This window comes from Megascapheus bottae, chromosome 28, assembly GCF_031878675.1.
Source record: "Megascapheus bottae isolate mThoBot1 chromosome 28, mThoBot2.hap1, whole genome shotgun sequence".
In the NCBI taxonomy this organism is placed as follows: Eukaryota; Metazoa; Chordata; class Mammalia; order Rodentia; family Geomyidae; genus Megascapheus; species Megascapheus bottae.
The window spans coordinates 8,217,980-8,236,198 of record NC_143536.1 but is presented as its reverse complement, the minus strand read 5'-3'; the positions used below and the strand labels follow the sequence as shown (position 1 = coordinate 8,236,198).

Sequence of the window (18,219 nt, the reverse complement as noted above, 5' to 3'; positions counted from 1 at the left end):
TCCATTTTGTGGTTAATAAGGCAAGGTAAAAGGTGAAAGGTTGGCTTCCATTGGCTAAATGAAGCTGCTGCTTGAACAATGAATGGATGGCTAGAACAGGATTGTACAGAGCCTTTTTTTAATTTTTATTTTGGTAGTACTGAGGTCTTGGATTCTAGGCTTCTTGCTTGGCAAGTGATCTACCATAATCCCAGCCCACCAAATCCTTTATATAGTGTCTTGAAATGTAGGAGAAGGACTTCAAGAACCCTCTACCAAAATTTGTCAGTGTCCACGACACTTCAAGTATTTGAGTTGAATTGGACATGGTACTTCTGATTGCTGTATTCAGGAATTCAGAAGCCAATCCAGGCCCAGTAGTGAGTCTTTATCTATACTTGATAGTTTGGATCACTTCTAGGAATGGAGGTATGGTTCATGTGGTAGAGTATCACTGGTGAGCCAAAAAGCTGAGCAAGAACTTGAGGCCCTGGTACTAACTACTGCACACAAAAATCACCTTTAGAATGTTATGCTTAACACTATCCCTGTATAGTTTGCTGTCCTCAAGGAGTAATGGCAAAGATACTTGTTCACAAAACAAACAGAATGAAGAGGGTTCATTGTGATACTTTGTATGGAAGTTCCTAATTTGCCCGATTTTTTTTTTCTTAAAGAAAGATGGGAGTCTTGCCCAGAGTGGCCTCAAACTTGATCACTGTTTCAGCTCTTGAGTGCTAGGATTATAGATGTGAGACCCCATTTGGCTACATGTTTGGTACTGGTACCGTTATACTGAATATGACTTAATTTTACAGTTTGGATTGCCTTTAGGGAAGGCTGGTTGTACAGGGTCTTTTTCTTTATACCTAATGAAGTTTGTATAGGCCTAGTAGGATCAGCATAACACATGCTGTAATAAAATTGGGGCAATTAAGTACAAAGGCTGTTTGAACACAAGTACCAGGTTATCACAGTGTGATACAAGGATAAATGCAGTGTGGCTATATCCCAGCCTGGAGAGTTCAAATAAGATTTCATGCTATTTAGAGTTTGAGTCCGAATTTTCATTAAATACTTTCAGGTCATGATTATAATAGTGCAGAAAGTAAAAATATGGAGAAACACTACTGTTTATTAATCTAGAGTATGACTGTACACTAGCAACCTTCACTAAAATACCTCAGGTTTATGTCAGTTCGAAAAGATATTCAACAAATGGACTCAGATCAGATGAACTCTTAAGAGCTCTTTTCAATCAAGAGTTTTTTTCAATCAAGTTGATTGCTGAGAGTAAATACCCAATTGCTGAGAGTGGACCACTTTTTTAGAAAGCTTACGATAACAACATGCATCGTGATGTATTTGTCACAAGGGCTTTAAAAAAATGTTTTTGTAGGTCTTGGGACTTGGAACTCTGGACCTGGGCGTTGTCCCTGAGCTCTTCAGCTACCCCTTGAGCCAAAGCCCCGTTTCCCCTTTTCTGGTGGTTAACTGGAGATAAGGGTCTCAAGGTCTTCGGTTCCCGGGCTGGCTTTGAACCTTGGTCCTCATTTCAGCTTCCTGAGTAGCTGGGATTACAGGCGTGAGCTGCCGCTCCTAGCTCATCAAAATTTTAAAAAGTCACTGATGAAAGCCGACTAGAGGCTCTAAACCTGTATAAACTGGGCACCAGTGTCTCACATGTAGTGTTAGCTATTCAGGAGGCTGATACCCAAGATCCAGGTTCAAAGCCAGCCAGAGCAAAGCCATCCACCGGCTGTGGTATCTTGGTGCTTGTTTTCAAACAGCCCTTGTACTTAATTGCCTCATTTTTTTTTTTTTTTTTTTTTGGTCAGTTGTGGGGCTTGAACAAACTCTGGGCCTGAGCTCTTTAGCTCAAGGCTACTGCCCTATCCCTTGAGCCACAGGGCCACTTCAGGTTTTCTAGTGGTTAATTGGAATAAGATTCTCAGTGATCCTCAGATCTCAGCCTCCTGGGTAGCTAGGATTACAGGTGTGAGCCACTGTGCTAGGCTGCATCAACTTTATTATAGCATAATTACGTTAATCATTAGGTATGGGGGAAAATCAATACAACCAGCCCTCCATAAATTCTTCCAAATCCAACTGTAGATACAAATTACAAACAATGTTAACTCTTCCAGTACTAAATGGTAGCCAGTTGTTGTACCAGACATGTAACCCCAGCCCTCAGGGGTCTGAAACAGAATGATCAAGTTTGTGGCCACCTCCTGAGCCTTTTATCTCCCACCATTCAGCAGTCAGAAGGGGATGGTGTGTGGTTCAAGTGCTAATCTTGAGGGATAAAAAACAGCTGAGGCAAGAAATGTGAGGCCCTGGCTAGGAGTTTGGCCTAGTGGTAGAGTGTTTGCCTAGCATGCAGGAAGACCCAGGTTCGATTCCTTGGTACCACACATATAGAAAAAAGCTGGAAGTGGTGCTGAGGCTCAAGCGGTAGAGCTCTAACCTTGAGAAAGTCCAAGGACGGTGCTCAGGCCTTGAGCTCAAGCCCAGAACTGGCAAAATAAAAAAATCAGAAATGTGAGACCCTGAGTTCAAGCCCCAGTACAGGCATAAATAAAAAGCGGGAGTTTACAGGGTTAGCACGGGCTACAATAGGTCCACTGAGTAAAATCCAGACAACAAAGCCAGGCACGGAGGTTCACACCTGTAATCCTAGCTACTCAGGAGACTGAGATCTGAGAATCACAGTTCAGAGCCAGCCCAGGCACTAAGAGGTCCCTGAGGCTCTGATCTCCACTTGACCACCGGAAACCGGAAGCGGCGCTGCGGGTCAAGGAGCTGAAGAGCTCAGGTCCCACGACGGACACCGCCGCCCCCAATAGCTGAGTAAAGTTCAGGACCCGGAGGCTTCTTCCTGGCCATCCGCGGTCCCCAGGCAGGCTCCTGTCAACTCCCCGGCCTCTCCTCCCTCTGGCGTCTTCAGGCCCGGCGGACACCACCGCTGCTGCCTCCTCCTGGGCTGGGCCTGCGGGCAGGGTGGTCTCCGCACCTCCTCCTCGCTCTCCCAGCCACGCCGAGCAGGGCCAGGGGCTGGCCGCCCGGTTCTAAAGCCGAGGCTGCGGCGGCCGCCTTTCCGCCCGGGGGCGCCAGGCCTGGGGCTCAGGCAGAGTCTTCCGCCTCGTTCTGACGCGTGGGCCGTCCCGCCCGTCGACGGTGACCCGGAAGCACTCCGGAAGCAGTTCCGGGGTCAGCGCCGGCAGGATGGCGGCCGACACGCAGGTGAGGCGGGCTTGCGGCGGGGCCGACGCGGCCCAGCGACTGGGTGCGGACGGCGGCGGTTGGGTCCCACCGCTCAGCTTAGGGGTGCGGGGAGTGGCGACTGCGAAGGGCTCGGAGGGTTACCCCGTACCCGCCTCTCACGGCGCCCGGCCCGGCCCGGCCGGCGCAGACTGGCCCCGGGCTGCCCGGGCTCGGGCCGCCGGCGCCCGGCGGGGCCTTCCTCTCACCCGGCATTGCAGAAGTGAACTTTCCGAGCTCCCGTTTCACTTTTCCAAAGCCATCTGACTCCATGTCAAGTCTTTTCAAACTTTGTATTCAGAAAAAAAAATTGAATAAAATAAAAAATATTTCGAGAACCTGCTCTGCGGTGCGTAGGGACTGGGGAGTGAAGTCTTCAGGATCTACACACGCTCGGCTTCGGGTCCCCGGCTCGTCCGTCTTGATGGTTTCTTTTCCTAAAAGTAGATCAGTAACTTCATCCTGTTAGGCCTCAGTTCTTTCATCTACTAAGTGACGTTGCGATTAATACCTAATTTTATAGTGGGGCGCTGGAGATGCAGTGAGATAAAAAGTTCTTATTAGGTCCAGGGTTAGATAGAAGAACTGTGCACACACCTGCGTGAACTCTTGACACCTTGGAGTGTTAACACCCGTGGGTGTTGAGGAAGCTGAGGAAGGACATGGGAAAACCATTTTCCCTCACCTGGGTATCTAGAGGACAGCTTGGGTCTTCAGACTGAAGAGATGAGTTTGTGTTTGTAGACCCTCGGATGGAAGGGACCTTGTTCCGAACATTCAGGAGACATTTGGTGACAGTTTACTAAGTCCAGAGCTGGGGATTTGCTTCCAGTCCTGTTATGCTGAATCCTAGGAAGAAGAATATCTTTGTCTGCTGGGTGTTTTTTGAGGTCTTAGGGGGAATAGCATGTTACATTTAGCCACTCCTGGGGTTTGAACTCAGGGCCTGGGCACTGTCCTTGAGGTTTTTTTTTTTTTGTTCAGGGCCAGCACTCTACTATTTGAGCCATAGTGCCTCTTCTGGCTTTTTCTGTTTATGTGGTACTGAAGAATGGAACCAGGCCTTTATGCATGCTAAGCAAGCACTACCAGTAAGCCACATTCCCAGCCTAGCATGCTAAATTTATACTTAAGCGTGAAAGAATCATCTCTACAGCTGTTGTCTGTTTTGGTAGCCCCTAGCAGCATGGCTGTTAACTGTATATCCTTAAATCTCACCAGTTTGACTGATCCTCTGAAGGATCCTGTGTGTGTGTGTATATGTATGTGCTAGGGCGGAATTCAAGGCCTGGGCACTTTCCTTTAGCTTTTTCACTCAATGCTAGTGCTCTTCTTAGTTAAGCCATAGCTCTACTTGCAGCAGCTTCTTTTGTTGCTTAGTTGGGAGATAGGACTCCCAGAGACTTTCCTGCCTGGGCTAGCTTTGAATTGAAATTCTCAAATCTCAGCCACCTGAGTAGCTAGAATTATAGATGTGTGTCAGCAGAGTCCCGCTCATGCTGAGATTGAACCCAGAGCCTCACAAGTGCTGAACAATTGAGCTAAGCTACACTGCCAACCCCTTCAGTTTTCTTTTCTCCTTCCTTCCTTTTTTTTTTTTCTTTTTGCCAGGCTTGGGGCTTGAACTCAGTGCTCTTGAGCTAGCACTCTACCACTTGAACCGCAGTACCACTTCTAGCTTTTTCTGTGTATGTGGTACCAAGGAGTCGAACCCAGGGCTTTGTGCATGCTGGGCAAGCACTCTACCACTAGGCCACACTCCTGGCTCCTCTCTCCTTCTTTTTTTTTTTTTTTTTTTTTTTTTTTTTTGCCATTCCTGGGCTTGGGCTCAGGGCTTGAGCACTATCCTTGGGCTTTCTCAAGGCTACAGTTCTACCACTTGAGCCTCAGCACCATTTCCGGCTTTTTGCTATGTATGTGGGGTACCGAGGAATTGAACCCGGGTCTTTGTGCATGCTAGGCAAACACTCTACCACTAGGCCAAACTCCCGGCCCTCCTTCCTCCTTTCTTTCCTTTCTTCTTCCCTCCATTCTCTTTTGCTGTTCCTGGGGCTTGAACTCAGGGCCTGGGTGCTGTCTCTGAGCCTCTTTGTGCTAAAACCTCTTTGCACTCTACCACTTGAGCCACAGCACCACTTCTGGCTATTTCTGAGTAGTTTATTGGAGATAAAAATCTCAGAAACTTTTCTGCCCAGGCTGGCTTTGAACTGTAATCCTCAGATCTCAGCCTCCTGGGTAGCTAGGGTCACAGGCACCTAGCTCAGTGGTGGATCTTTACCAGTAATAAACCTCCCAACTCTTAATTTTGCTTTATGACTATAAAAACAAAGGTCATTTTAAGGAAAATTAAATCTTCTCTTCCTCTTCCCCCTCTCCCCCTCCTCCTCCCCCTCTCCCCCTCCTCCTCCCCCTCTCCCCCTCCTCCTCCTCCTCCCCCTCTTCCTCCTCCTCCTCCTCCTCCTCCTCCTTTCTGGCTTTTTCTGGGTATGTGGTGCCCAGGAATCAGAACTTAGGGGTTCATTTATGGTAGGCAGGTACTCTACCACTAGGCTATGCTCCCAGTCCCTAAAGAACCCAAAGGTTTTTTTTGTTGTTGTTGTTTTTTTTGCCAGTCCTGGGTTTGAGCTCAGGGTCTGAGCACTGTCCTTGGACTTTCTCAAGGCTAGAGCTCTACCACTTGAGCCTCAGCACCACTTCCGGCTTTTTTCTATGTATGTGGTACAGAGGAATCGAACCTGGGTCTTCATGCATGCTAGGCAAGCACTCCACCACTAGGCCAAAATCCCGGCCCCAACCCAAAGGTTTGTTTTATTTATTTATTTATTTATTGCCAGTCCTGGGCTTGAGCTCAGGGCCTGAGCATTGTCCTTAGACTTTCTCAAGGCTAGAGCTCTACCACTTGAGCCTCAGCACCACTTCCGGCTTTTTCTATATATGAGGTACCAAGGAATTGAACCCTGGTCTTTGTGCATGCTAGGCAAGCACTATACCGCTAGGCTATGCTCTGGGCCCTAAATCATTTTCTATAGAAGTTTGGAGTCACTTTCTTTCTTTCTTTCTTTTTTTTTTTTTTTTGTGCGCCAGTCCTGGGCTTGAGCTCAGGGCCTGAGCACTGTCCTTGGACTTTCTCAAAGCTAGAGCTCTACCACTTGAGCCTCAGCACCACTTCCGGCTTTTTTCTATGTATGTGGTGCCGAGAAATCGAACCCGGGTCTCCGTGCATGCTAGGCAGGCACTCTACCACTGGGCCAAACTCCTGGCTTGGAGTCAGTTTCTTCATTGCCAAAATAAAGGACAAACAGCATGATTTTATTTCCTAGAACCCTTGACTCATGCTACTATTAGGGCTGTCTAGGAAATTCTTCAAAACTAAAAGTTGACTGCAGCACTGTACTGGTTATGTGAGTTTAAGTGTGTCCTGCTCTGTTGTTCCTATGTTGACAGCCTTTGCAGTTCATACAGTACTGCTCAAGTTTCCGGGGACATTTGCCCACTGCCTTGCTTCCTGGGTCTTAAGTTTATGGCCCTGAGTGGGGAGCTGCAGCTGTGTTAACTGATGGTTACTTGATAGCCTTGCTTCATAGACCTACTTGGTTTCAGGTTTAGTTTCAAGAAATGCAGGTGCTGTGGCTCTCAGCTCCACTCTGAGCAGTGACTTTCTGTCTGGGAGGTGGCCCCATATTCACCCCTAAATTGCAACTACTGACGCTTCCCTCATAGGTTTTGTAGAATTAGTAGCCAACTAATTTGCTGGAGATGAGAGTAAGCGATAGTCATACCCATCTCTAATGAATCTCTCTATAGAGCCATATGATCTGCGCCAGGTAGATGAGGAAATGGAAGATTAGGTCCATCAACTTGATTTCCACCATAGTAAGGGGCAGAACTGGGATCTAACCTCTGAACCTTTCGTCTTTATGTAGTGTTCTGCTCTGGCAGACTGACCAGTATACCTGGCAGCCTCTGTGGGAAGCTGGAGTGAGACAGAGGGAACAAGGTTTTAGGAAATTTTGAAAGAAAATATATGGGCTTGAGCTCAAGGCCTAGGTGCCGTCCCTGAGCTTTTCAGCTCAAGGCTATTACTACCACTTGAGCCACAGCTTCACTTTTTTTTTTTTTTTTCTTTTCTCATGTTTAATGTAGATAAGAGTCTTACTGCCTGGACTGGCTTTGAACTGCAGTCCTCAGGTCTCAGCCTCTTGAGTAGCTAGGATGATAGGTGTGAGTCACCAGTACCCAACTCTGAAAGGGTATTTTCTATTCTGAGCCCTTTGTCTTGCCTTTCTGCCCAAGTTCAAGGTATATTGACTGGTTGGATTAAAATAATCTCAACTAGGCATGGTTTTGCCCACTTCCTTCATCCCCAGGTTTCTGGAGAAGATTGGATAATGTGGCAGTTCTGGCGTGTGGTGCTCCCACGAGCACATGTTCTTGTTTTGTACATGGGTGAGAATTTCTCTCTGGGTTTGGTCTTCACAGGTTTCTGAGACACTGAAACGTTTTGCAGGGAAGGTGACAACAGCCAGTGTGAAGGAAAGGAGAGAGATCCTCAGTGAACTGGGGCGATGTGTTGCTGGCAAAGGTATCTATTTACCATCATATGCCTTGGACGCTGTTCCAGTTTTAAAATAAGTTTTTTTTTTCTTTAGAAATGTATCTCCCCCCCCACCCCCGTGCAACTTCTGCCTCCACTTTCTTTTCCTTTCTCTCTCTGTCTCTTTCTTTTTTTTTTTTTTTTTTGTTGGTTGTGGTACTTGAACTGTGGGCCTGGGTGTTGTCCCTGAGATCTTCAGCTCAAGGCTACCACCCTACCCCTAGAACCACAGCCTAACTTCCAGTTTTCTGGTGGTTAATTGGAGATAAGAGTCTCATGGACTTTAGTGCTGGGGCTGGCTTTGAATCGCAGTCCTCAGATCTCAGCTTCCTGAGTAGCTAGGATTACAGGCATGAGCTACCACATCTGGCCTTCTGCTTCTACTTTCCATTTTTCTCCTCTGAAGTACATTGAAACTGTTGAAATGTTTAGGCTAATGGAGAGTTTATCCAGTAGGTGCCAAAGCTGTTAGGTGCCAAAGCTGTTATACAGTTTTGGCCATTTTTATGGGAAGTATTTCTGAAAGACAGTCTTTTTTTATTATTATTTTTTATTTTTGTCAGTCCTGGGGCTTGAACTCAGGCCCAGGTGTGCTGTCCTGGAGCTTTTTTTGCGAAATGCTAGCGCTCTACCACTTTTTTAGCTACAGTGCCACTTCTAGTTTTTCTGGTGGATAATTAGAGAGTCTCATAGATTTTCCTGCCAGAGCTGGCTTCGAATTATATTCCTCAAATCTTAGCCTCCTAAGCAGCTAGGATTACAGGCATGAGCCACTGGTGCCCAGCTCCAACAGTCTTTTTCCGTGTGTGTTTATGCTCTGTACATTGCTACCATGTGAGCCACTCCTCTAGTTCAGCCTATTTCTGGTGAAGTGAACTAGAGATGGAGGCTTGATGTTTTTTCTTCCCTGGGCTAGTTTGAAACCATGATCTTCAAATCTTAACCTCCTGAGCAGCTAGGAATACAGGTGTGAGCCAACAGTGCCCCATTTGTACTGTTTTTTTAAATGGTATATTAGAATTATACTTAAAGGAACAGGTATTACTAAAAAAACAGCTTGCTGAATCATTCAAACTAGCAGCATACTGTGTAACCAGCACCAAGTCAAGGTTCTAGCACTCCTGACCTCTGCCCCATAGAGAGCAGATGTTTGCCTCAAATTTTTTTGTACCAAGATGTTAGGGCGTTACTGCTTTTTTCTCCTAGGATTTTAACTTGGACATGAGGCAAGCCAGAATGTCCAGTGGCCAGGTTACTGTTTGGCTTAAACAGGTGCTCACCTCTTTGTTTTTACTCACCAATCTCTCTTTGGTTTCAGATCTGCCAGAGGGAGCAGTGAAAGGGCTCTGCAAGTTATTCTGTTTGACTTTGCATCGATACAGGTAAATCCCAACCAGGAGGCCCAGTGCCTGGAACATGGTATACAGAGGTGGGGTAGTGGTTAGAACCCCAACCTTGGCGCCGGACTGCCTGGATCTGAGTCTAGGTACTGGGTCCTGGGCAAGTTAAATCTGTAGAATGAGGATAACATTATTTACCTCGTACATGCTGTACTTAGACTTTTTTTTTTGTCAGCCAGGTCTTGGGTGCTGTTTCTAAGCTCTTTTGCTCAGGCTAGTGCTCTACTCTTTTGAGCCATAATGCCACTATTTTTTTTTTTTGTTTGTTTGTTTAGAGATAAGAATGTATGGAACTTTGCTGCTGCTAGCTTTGAACCATGTTTCTCAGATCTCAGCCTCCTGAATAGATGTTTGCCACTGGCACCCTACTTGCCCTTATACACTTTTTTTTTTTTTTTTGGCCAGTCCTGGGGCTCAAACTCGGGACCTGGGCACTGTCCTTGGACACTTTTTGCTCAAGGGTAGTGTTCTACCACTTGAGCCACAGCGCTACTTCTGGCTTTTTCTGAGTATGTCTAACCGAGGAATTGAGCCCAGGGCTTTGTGCATGCTAGACAAGCACTCTACCATTAGGCTAGATCCTGGCCCTGCCCTTACATTCTTTTTTTTGCCAGTCCTGAGGCTTAAACTCAGGGCCTGAGCCCTGTCCTTGGGCTTTCTCAAGGCTAGAGCTCTACTACTTGAGCCACAGCACTACTTTGGGCTCTTTCTATGCATGTGATAGTGAGGAATTGAACCTGGGTCTTCATGTATGCTAGGCAATAGGTCAAACTCCCAGCTCCTGCCCTTATACTCTTTAATGGCTTTATTTTCCTTGAAGTTTTCAGCTACTTTGAGAATTCTAGGAAGAAGTAAATTTCTCTAGCTATTTTTGAATCTCACTGGACTACAATGCAGTCAGTTTTTTTCCTCAAGAGACTAGTGCTTTGCCTAGGCAGCCCTGCTTAGGTGACCTGTCCACATGGTCACCTTTCCCTTTTATTCTTCCCCCAGAGATGCAGCCTCCCGCAGAGCCCTGCAGACAGCCCTCCAGCAGTTGGCCGAGGCCCAGCCAGAGGCCACTGCTAAGAACCTTCTGCATTCTCTGCAGTCTTCAGGCATTGGCTCCAAAGCAGGTGTTCCCAGGTAAGTGGCAAAGGCCATCCATGTTGGTAGAGACCTACTCAAGTAGGCTGGTATAATTGAACCTCACTGAGCACGTATGAGCTCCCCTGGCTCTTGTTGCACACTGAATGGCTCCTGGAGTTGGCCTACTCAGTGGCCTGCTCAGTGGAGAAAACTTCTTCCCCTGAGGAGGGCAAGAATCAGTGGAAGCAAGGCTCCTCTCTCTCTCTCTCTGTCTTTGTCTCTCTGTGTGTGTATGTATGTATGTATATACATGTATATACATACATACATACATACATACATACACACATACATACATACATACACATACACACATATATGTATATACATATATACACACATACACATACACATGCACATGCACATATACATACATATACATACTCCTAAGTGTCATGAGATGAAACTCTGGCTAATGAGGCCTAGATTCCTTCTCCTAAGTTGTCATAGATGAGTTGTGAGGGGTGAGTTTCAAGTTCTACTCTGATAGATCAAGGAGGAATCCACTGAACCAGGCAGCGCCTTGGGGTGAACATTTGTCCAGGTAGAGGCTGCTGCTCTACCCTCACTCCTCTCCTTCACCCTTCTCTCTGCAGTAAGAGCAGTGGCTCAGCTGCCTTGCTGGCCCTAACCTGGACCTGCCTTCTTGTGCGTATTGCCTTTCCCTCAAAAGCCAAGCGTCAAGGAGATATCTGGAACAAACTGGTAGGTTCCTGGGTCTTTGGAACTGGGAGGGTCAGCGGGTAGAGGCTAATGATTAACCTCCCTTGTGCAGAGTGCTCTTGCCTCAGAGTGATTCAGATTGTTCTAAGGCATGTGATTATTGGGTAGGTGTGAATGCAATAGAATCCTTCTTTGTTGTTGCTTTGGGTTTTGAACTCGGGGCTTAGGCACTGTCCCTAAGCTCTTTTGCTTAAGGCTAGTGCTCTACCACTTTAAGCCACAGCTCCACTTCTGGTTTTCTGGTGGTTAAATTGGATACTTTTACAGGCTTTCCTGCCTGGGCTGGTATTGAGCTGTGATCCTCAGATCTCAGCCTCTTGAGTAGCTAGGATTACAGACTTTAGCCACCAGCACCTGACCTAGGCACTGTCCATGGGCTTTCTGAAGGCTAATGCTCTACCACTAGTACCACAGCACCATTTCCAGCTTTTTCTGTGTATGTGGTACTGAGGAATTGAGTCCAGGGCCTCATGCATGCTAGGCCCTTTACCACTAGGCTACTCTCCTGGCCTCATTCTTTTTTCTTTTTTTTTGCCAGTCCTGGGCTTGAGCTCAGGGCCTGAGCACTGTCCTTGGACTCTCTCAAGGCTACCACTTGAGCCTCAGCACCACTTCCGGCTTTTTTCTATGTATGTGGTACAGTGGAATCGAACCTGGGTCTTCGTGCATGCTAGGCAAGCACTTTAACCACTAGGCCAAACTCCAGGCCCCTCATTCTTTTTTCTTGTACTATTTTTTTTTTTTTTTGGCTAGGCCTGGGGCTTGAATTCAGGGCCTGGATGCTGTCCTTGAGCTTTTTGTTTAAGGCTAGCACTCTGCCCCTTGGGCCTCAGCATCACTTCTGGCCTTTTCTGTTTGTGTTGTACTGAGGAGTTGAACTCAGGGCTTCATGCATGCTAGGCAAGCACTGTATAACCCTAAGCCTTATTCCCAGCCCTCCTTGTTTTTTGTTTCTTGGTGCCAGTACTAGGGCTTAAATTCAGGGCCTGAGTGGTCCCTTAGCTTTTTTGCTGAAAGCTGACACTCTACCACTTAAATCATACCTTTAGTTCTTGCTTTTTGGTGGTTAATTGAAGAGGAGTCTCGTGGACTTTGTGCCCAGACTGGCTTTGAATCTGGATTCTCAGATCTAAGCCTCCTGAGTAACTAGATTTCAGGCATGTGCCACTAGTACCTGACTATATTCTCTGTTTTGCTTATTCTGGGACTTTACACAGTGGTGTCACATGACTTACACTCACTCCTGGTGCTCTACCACTTGAAACATGACGTTAGCCCATCATTTTTCCTATATTTTTATTTTCAGTGATGAAATGAAGTTAATAGAGTAGAATTTTCAAGGTGGGTTTTGGTTCTTTTTTCCTGGGCCTGAACTCAAGGCTTAGTTACTGTTCCTTAGCCTTTTCGCTCACGATTTGTGTTCTACCACTTGAGCCCCAGCTGTAGTCCTTACTTTTTAATGGTTAATTGGAGATAAGAGTCTTACGTACTTTAGTGCCCTGACTGGCTTTGAACAGAGATCCTTAGATCTCAGCCTTTTGAGTAGCTAGGACTAAGGTGTGAGCCAGGCTAATTTTTTTTTTTTTAAGTTCCAAAATATAGTTTGAGTTTGAGGCCAGGTTGGCCTATGTAGTGAGTTTGAGGTTCAAGGCTAGCCTGTCTTGTGTGCATATATATGATATGTATTTATGAAACAGGATCCCTGCTCTTTTCCTGCATGGTTTCTATTTTGTTGGAGTTGTATATCATTTGTGTCATTGTTTAATCTATATTTTCTCCCCCTGGACTATTAAGTTGCAGAAGAGCATTGTTGTTGTGCCTTGTTTCCCATGGATCTTTGTTTTCTGACTCACAGTGGGTGCTTAGTAAATACTAAACACTTGAGTGAGTCACATGATTAAAGGAAGGGGATGGGACTAGAATTGCAGAAGAGGCATAATGGAGATAAAGCCATAATGTAGAGGACCTGATGAAGGTCACTGCATGCTATGGGAATTGTGGGAACCCTGCTTCCATGTCATATCCTGACTCAAGTCTTTCCTGGCCCTCGCAGGTGGAGGTGCAGTGTCTGCTGCTGTTGGAGGTGCTGGGTGGCTCCCACAAGCATGCTGTGAATGGTGCTGTGAAGAAGCTCACTAAGCTGTGGAAAGAGGTGATGGGAGCTAGCAGGAGGTACAAGGTGGTACTTCTGTGCCCGGGCTGCCATCTGATCTATCTACCTTTTACTTCTTCAGAACCCTGGGCTGGTGGAGCAGTACTTGTCAGCTATTCTCAGCCTAGAACCCAACCAGAACTATGCTGGCATGCTGGGGCTGCTAGTGCAGTATTGCACAAATCACAAGGAGATGGACGTGGTCAATCAGCACAAGGCAAGTGCCAGGCATCGTAGCTTTGGGTTTGCCACATCGTGGATGCAATGGAGTGAAGGAAAGGGAACTTGTTTTGTCTTGAGTTGCTGGCCTCATGTCATACTTGTTAGCTTTTCATGAGACCTTGGCCTTTTGCAATGATAATGAAATTCCATGAGTTGAAATTTTTTTCTGCAGCTCTGGCTTGTGAATTACAGTCTAGTTGTGTTGTAATGGTTACTTCCAACCCCCACTGGTCAGCTGCCAAACACTGTGCCAATTGTTTGGGGTATAGCAGTATATAAGGGATTCTTGCAGAAGTGAATCTGAGAAGGAATTTGATATTAGGCAGATGATCCTCTAATTATAATGGTGGTAAGTGGTACAGAGGAAAATGCAAGAGGCTGTGATACTCTTCAACTTGTAGACCTGACCTAGGCTGTGGGTCAGAGAACACGTCTCCATAATGACAAGAGTTTAAGAGTAAAGAGGTGAGAAAGAGTGCCTTAGGCACAGAAGGCAGCCAGTGGGAAGGAGCATCTGGGAAGCCAGTGGATTGGAGTAACAGGAATGGGTGAGGTACAAATGGGAAGCAGACAGCCTTAGGAAGCCATGTCACCTTTGGACTTGCTCCTAGGAGCGTGGAAGGCTATGGAAGGCTTTTCACTAGACTGGCAGGAGTGATGGGAGCTCTGCTTACTATAGATAAAAAAAAAAACCTTTTTTTTTTTTGGCCAGTCCTAAGGCTTGAACTCAGGGCCTGAGCATGGTCCTTGGGCTTTTTCCTCAAGGCCAGCACTCTGCCACTTGAGCCACAGCACCACTTTCAGCTCTTCTATGTATGTGATACCGAGGATTGAACCCAGGTCATGCACTCCCAAACTCCCGGCCCTAATCATAGATTTTATAGCATTGATTGGTGTTGTTTGAAGGCCGTGACGAGAAGGACCTATTAGGTTTGTAGTCAGTTATTTCCTGGGTCAGGATCTAGTGAGGTCTCTGTGTCCTCCAGAGCGCGCTACTGGATTTTTACGTGAAGAATGTCCTGATGAGCAAGGTGAAGCCTCCAAAGTACCTGCTGGTGAGTGGGCAGCCCACCTTACACCCCTGGAGACAAGTCATCTCACCTCCAGTATCAGAGCCCTGCATTGCCCTTTCGTCTCGATCTGTTCCTGTGATGGCTGGGCCCTGATTCCTTTCTCTTTGTAGGATAACTGTGCTCCTTTGCTCAGATACATGTCCCATTCGGAGTTTAAGGACTTGGTACTGCCCACCATACAGAAGTCTCTACTGAGGAGTCCAGAGAATGTAATTGAAAGTAGGTTTCTGTTTAACGGGATGAAGAAAGGGGAGTTTTTCATGTTCCCAGTACTTGGCAGCAGGAGGCTTGTGTGTTGGGGATGTGGAAATGTAGTCACTGTCACCCTTGTTGGGGTTGTAAGAGAGAAACCAGAGATCCTTTTTGGAAATTCATGGGCCTAGTGGTTAGAAGAAAATGTAAAAGTGTTGCTACATACAGTGCTACATATATTCTAAAGTTTCAGGAACCTTTTGGAGCCCATTCAAGTTAATAGTTTGAACTTGGTCTGGGGGTGGCATTTGAACTGTGAAGAATGATGGTGCCAATGGCTCATACCTATAACCCTAGTTACTCAGGAGGCTGAGATTTGAGGGTTATGGTTTGAAGCCAGATCAAGCAGAAGACTTGCTATGAGACCCTTATCTCCAATCAACCACTCAAAAACTGGAATTGGTGCTGCAGCTCAAGTGGTAGAATGCTAGCATTGATCACAAAGAGGCTCAGGGACAGGGCCCAGGCCCTGCATTGAAGCCCACAAACAACAACAAAAAGGAGTCTCTTATTTTGCCTATCTTGGTAATAAGTGATAGGGCTTTCTTTCCCTTCCTTCCTTCCTTCCTTCCTTCCTTCCTTCCTTCCTTCCTTCCTTCCTTCCTTCCTTCCTTCCATCTATCGTTAACAGACTGAGATGAGGCAGTATGCAACTTTCCAGTAGAACTTTGCTTCAGGTAGCTCTGTAGAGATAAAGGGTCACATCATCCTGTGACAGTAGGCCTGCTGATTTTCCCAGGGAATAGGGCAAAAATGGGCCTTGATTACTAAGACTGATACAGGCCATGCTTTCTGTCCTTAGCCATTTCTAGTCTGCTGGCATCAGTGACGCTCGATCTCAGCCAGTATGCCCTGGATATCGTGAAAGGCCTGGCTAGTGAGTATGCAAACTGGACTGCTCCTTGAAATACTTTGGGTTTGGTTGTACTTGTCACAATTCTTAGTGAATAGGAGATAGCAGTTTAGAGATAAAACTTTTTTTTTGTTGTTTTTTTGTTTTATTATGCTTGTCCTTAGGCTTGAACTCAGGACCCAGGTGCTGTCCCTGAGTTTCTTTTGCTCAAGGCTATTGCTCTACCACTTGAGCTGTAGCCACACTTCTTCTGATTAGTGTATTTGAGATGAGAGTCTCATGGACTTTCTTGCCCAGGCTGGCTTCAAACTGCACTCAGCTAGAGATAATATAAACTTTACTTACCCAGGCAGAGTTTCTTTCTAGAGATCCTTTACACTGAGGGCAAATAGTTAGAAGTGAACTGCCAGGAGCCTGGGGAAGACAGATTTAAGTCTGGATGCTCAGCTGCCGACACCCCTGAGCCGTGGCTCTGTGTGTCCAGATCAACTGAAGTCTAACAGCCCCCGCCTGATGGACGAAGCTGTGCTGGCCTTGCACAACCTGGCCCGCCAGTGCAGTGATTCCTCAGCCATGGAGACTCTGACCAGGCACCTGTTTGCAATCCTTGGAGGTGAGCAGGCCTTCTTGGCCCTGGAAATGGCTGATGTTTGTGCCTCAGCATTTCTCCAGGGCCCAGGATCTGGTGGGGACTTGATTTCTGAGTCTGTTCGTTGGTAGGGCTATGTGGTGTGGGACATCCACATCGGAACTGGCTTGTAAGACATGAATGGGGCGATTTCAGTGTGTTTAAGTATCTTCCCGTTTGTATGCATGTCAGGAAAACAAGAAATGCTCTGATATGTTGATGAAGTCTTGAGTATTGGGAACTTGAGTAATTTAAACTATTTTTTCAGTTTATCGGATTTCCTTTCAAGAACAGTGCTTCCTAGGTCAGGAAACGAAAGACTAATAAATGTCATTTTTAGACCTAGCTCCACACTAGAAAAGCAACTTCGTAGTCTATATCATATATTACCTCATGAGTGCATCCTTCACCCCTTGGGAGAATGGGGATGATATGACTTTGAACCTTTGCTTCCCTCCTCTCAGGCTCAGAAGGAAAACTCACCATTGTAGCCCAGAAGATGAGTGTCCTCTCAGGTAGGAGATTTCTCCCCAGATTGTGCAAGTGTGGTGTAGTAGTGGGGGCGGTTTAACGTAACTCTCAGGTAAGGCGAGTCCTTTGAATCCTGACCTCTCTGACAGTGTTGGCTGTGCCAGCCTGCCTTCCAGGACTCTGCTGCCTGCCTGCGTGGCAAGAGGCCTGGATTCTATAAAAGGCAAGATTGTGAAGAGAGAATTGAAGGAGGGTTAGTAATGGCCAGGGGAGAGGCATGGCTGCCGGGGGACCCCAAAGTGGTCTGTGACCTGGTGTGCTGAGATGGCAGTGGCAGGAAGACTTGCCTGCTGTGCATTTGTGTAGATGAGATGCCAAACAGGGAATCTACCTTTCAGGGATTGGGAGTGTCAGTCATCATGTGGTGTCCGGGCCTTCTGGTCAAGTCCTGAATGGGACCGTGGCTGAGCTCTTCATCCCGTTCCTCCAACAGGAAGGTAACTTCTGCAGCATGGGGAGTGTGTGGTCCATACCCATCCTTGACCATTGAGGGCCTTCCGTAAGGCTACCTCCACCCTGCAAGACTGGGAATGGTATAAAATATCACTGCTTCCTTCCCTGACACTCTGGCTTGCTTGCTTGGCCTGTTTGTAATGATTTGATGTGGTTATGGTATCAGACTGACTGGCTTGGTGCTGTTTGCCCTAGTTCATGAAGGTACTTTGGTACATGCTGTCTCTGTCCTGGCTCTCTGGTGCAACCGGTTCACTACAGAAGTTCCCAAGAAGCTAACTGACTGGTTCAAGAAAGCTTTTAGCCTTAAAACCTCCACCTCTGCAGTGAGACACGCCTACCTGCAGTGCATGCTGGCTTCCTTCCGAGGTAAGAGGCCTGTGGACCAGTGTCCAGATCTCTGTAGGGTGGCCAGGTCTTCAGGACAGTATCACTACTTGTCTACCCATCCTCTCCTTTTTGTGCTGGTTCCTGGCCTTGAGTGAAAAAATCTTAAGTAAGAGCATATAAGCTTGAGTTTAAGCCCCACTTCTCCAAAATTTTTTTAAAAAGAAAAAAACAAATGTCTTTGCCAGGTGCCAGTAGCTCATAATTGTAATCCTAGCTACACAGGAGGCTGAAATGTGACAGTGTTGTTCAAGCCCCAGGACTAACAACAACAAAAAAATTGTGGTCAGGCTAGGTGGCTCATGCCTGCAATCCTAGCTGCTCAGGCGGCTGAGATATGAGGATCGCTGAGATATGAGGATCGCAGTTCAAAGCCAGCCCAGGCACTAAAGTCTGTGAGACTCTTATCTCCAGTTAGCCACCAGAAAACCAGAAATGGTGCTATGGCTCAAGGGGTAGGACAGTATCCTTGAGCTGAAGAGCTCAGGGACAACGCCCAGCCCAGAGTTCAAGCCCCACGACTGACCAAAAAAGGGTGGGTGGTGGGTGGGAGTTTGGCCTAGTGGTAGAGTGCATGCAT

General features: G+C 46.7%; 1 protein-coding gene across 1 annotated transcript in view; it reads left to right on the top strand.

The window, feature by feature from the left end:
- The first annotated feature begins 3,191 nt into the window (after positions 1-3,191).
- Gcn1 (GCN1 activator of EIF2AK4) overlaps positions 3,192-18,219 on the top strand; it is a 57,028-nt gene continuing 42,000 nt past the window's right edge. Inside the window, exons 1-14 of the mRNA XM_090320244.1 lie at positions 3,192-3,225; positions 7,723-7,825; positions 9,156-9,219; positions 10,231-10,362; positions 10,962-11,070; positions 13,142-13,240; positions 13,323-13,457; positions 14,449-14,517; positions 14,646-14,754; positions 15,590-15,664; positions 16,125-16,253; positions 16,733-16,783; positions 17,138-17,236; positions 17,448-17,621. Of these exons, the coding sequence (XP_090176370.1) occupies positions 3,208-3,225; positions 7,723-7,825; positions 9,156-9,219; positions 10,231-10,362; positions 10,962-11,070; positions 13,142-13,240; positions 13,323-13,457; positions 14,449-14,517; positions 14,646-14,754; positions 15,590-15,664; positions 16,125-16,253; positions 16,733-16,783; positions 17,138-17,236; positions 17,448-17,621 (1,366 nt within the window). The 5' untranslated portion in view covers positions 3,192-3,207. The remainder of the gene's footprint in view (positions 3,226-7,722; positions 7,826-9,155; positions 9,220-10,230; positions 10,363-10,961; positions 11,071-13,141; positions 13,241-13,322; positions 13,458-14,448; positions 14,518-14,645; positions 14,755-15,589; positions 15,665-16,124; positions 16,254-16,732; positions 16,784-17,137; positions 17,237-17,447; positions 17,622-18,219) is intronic.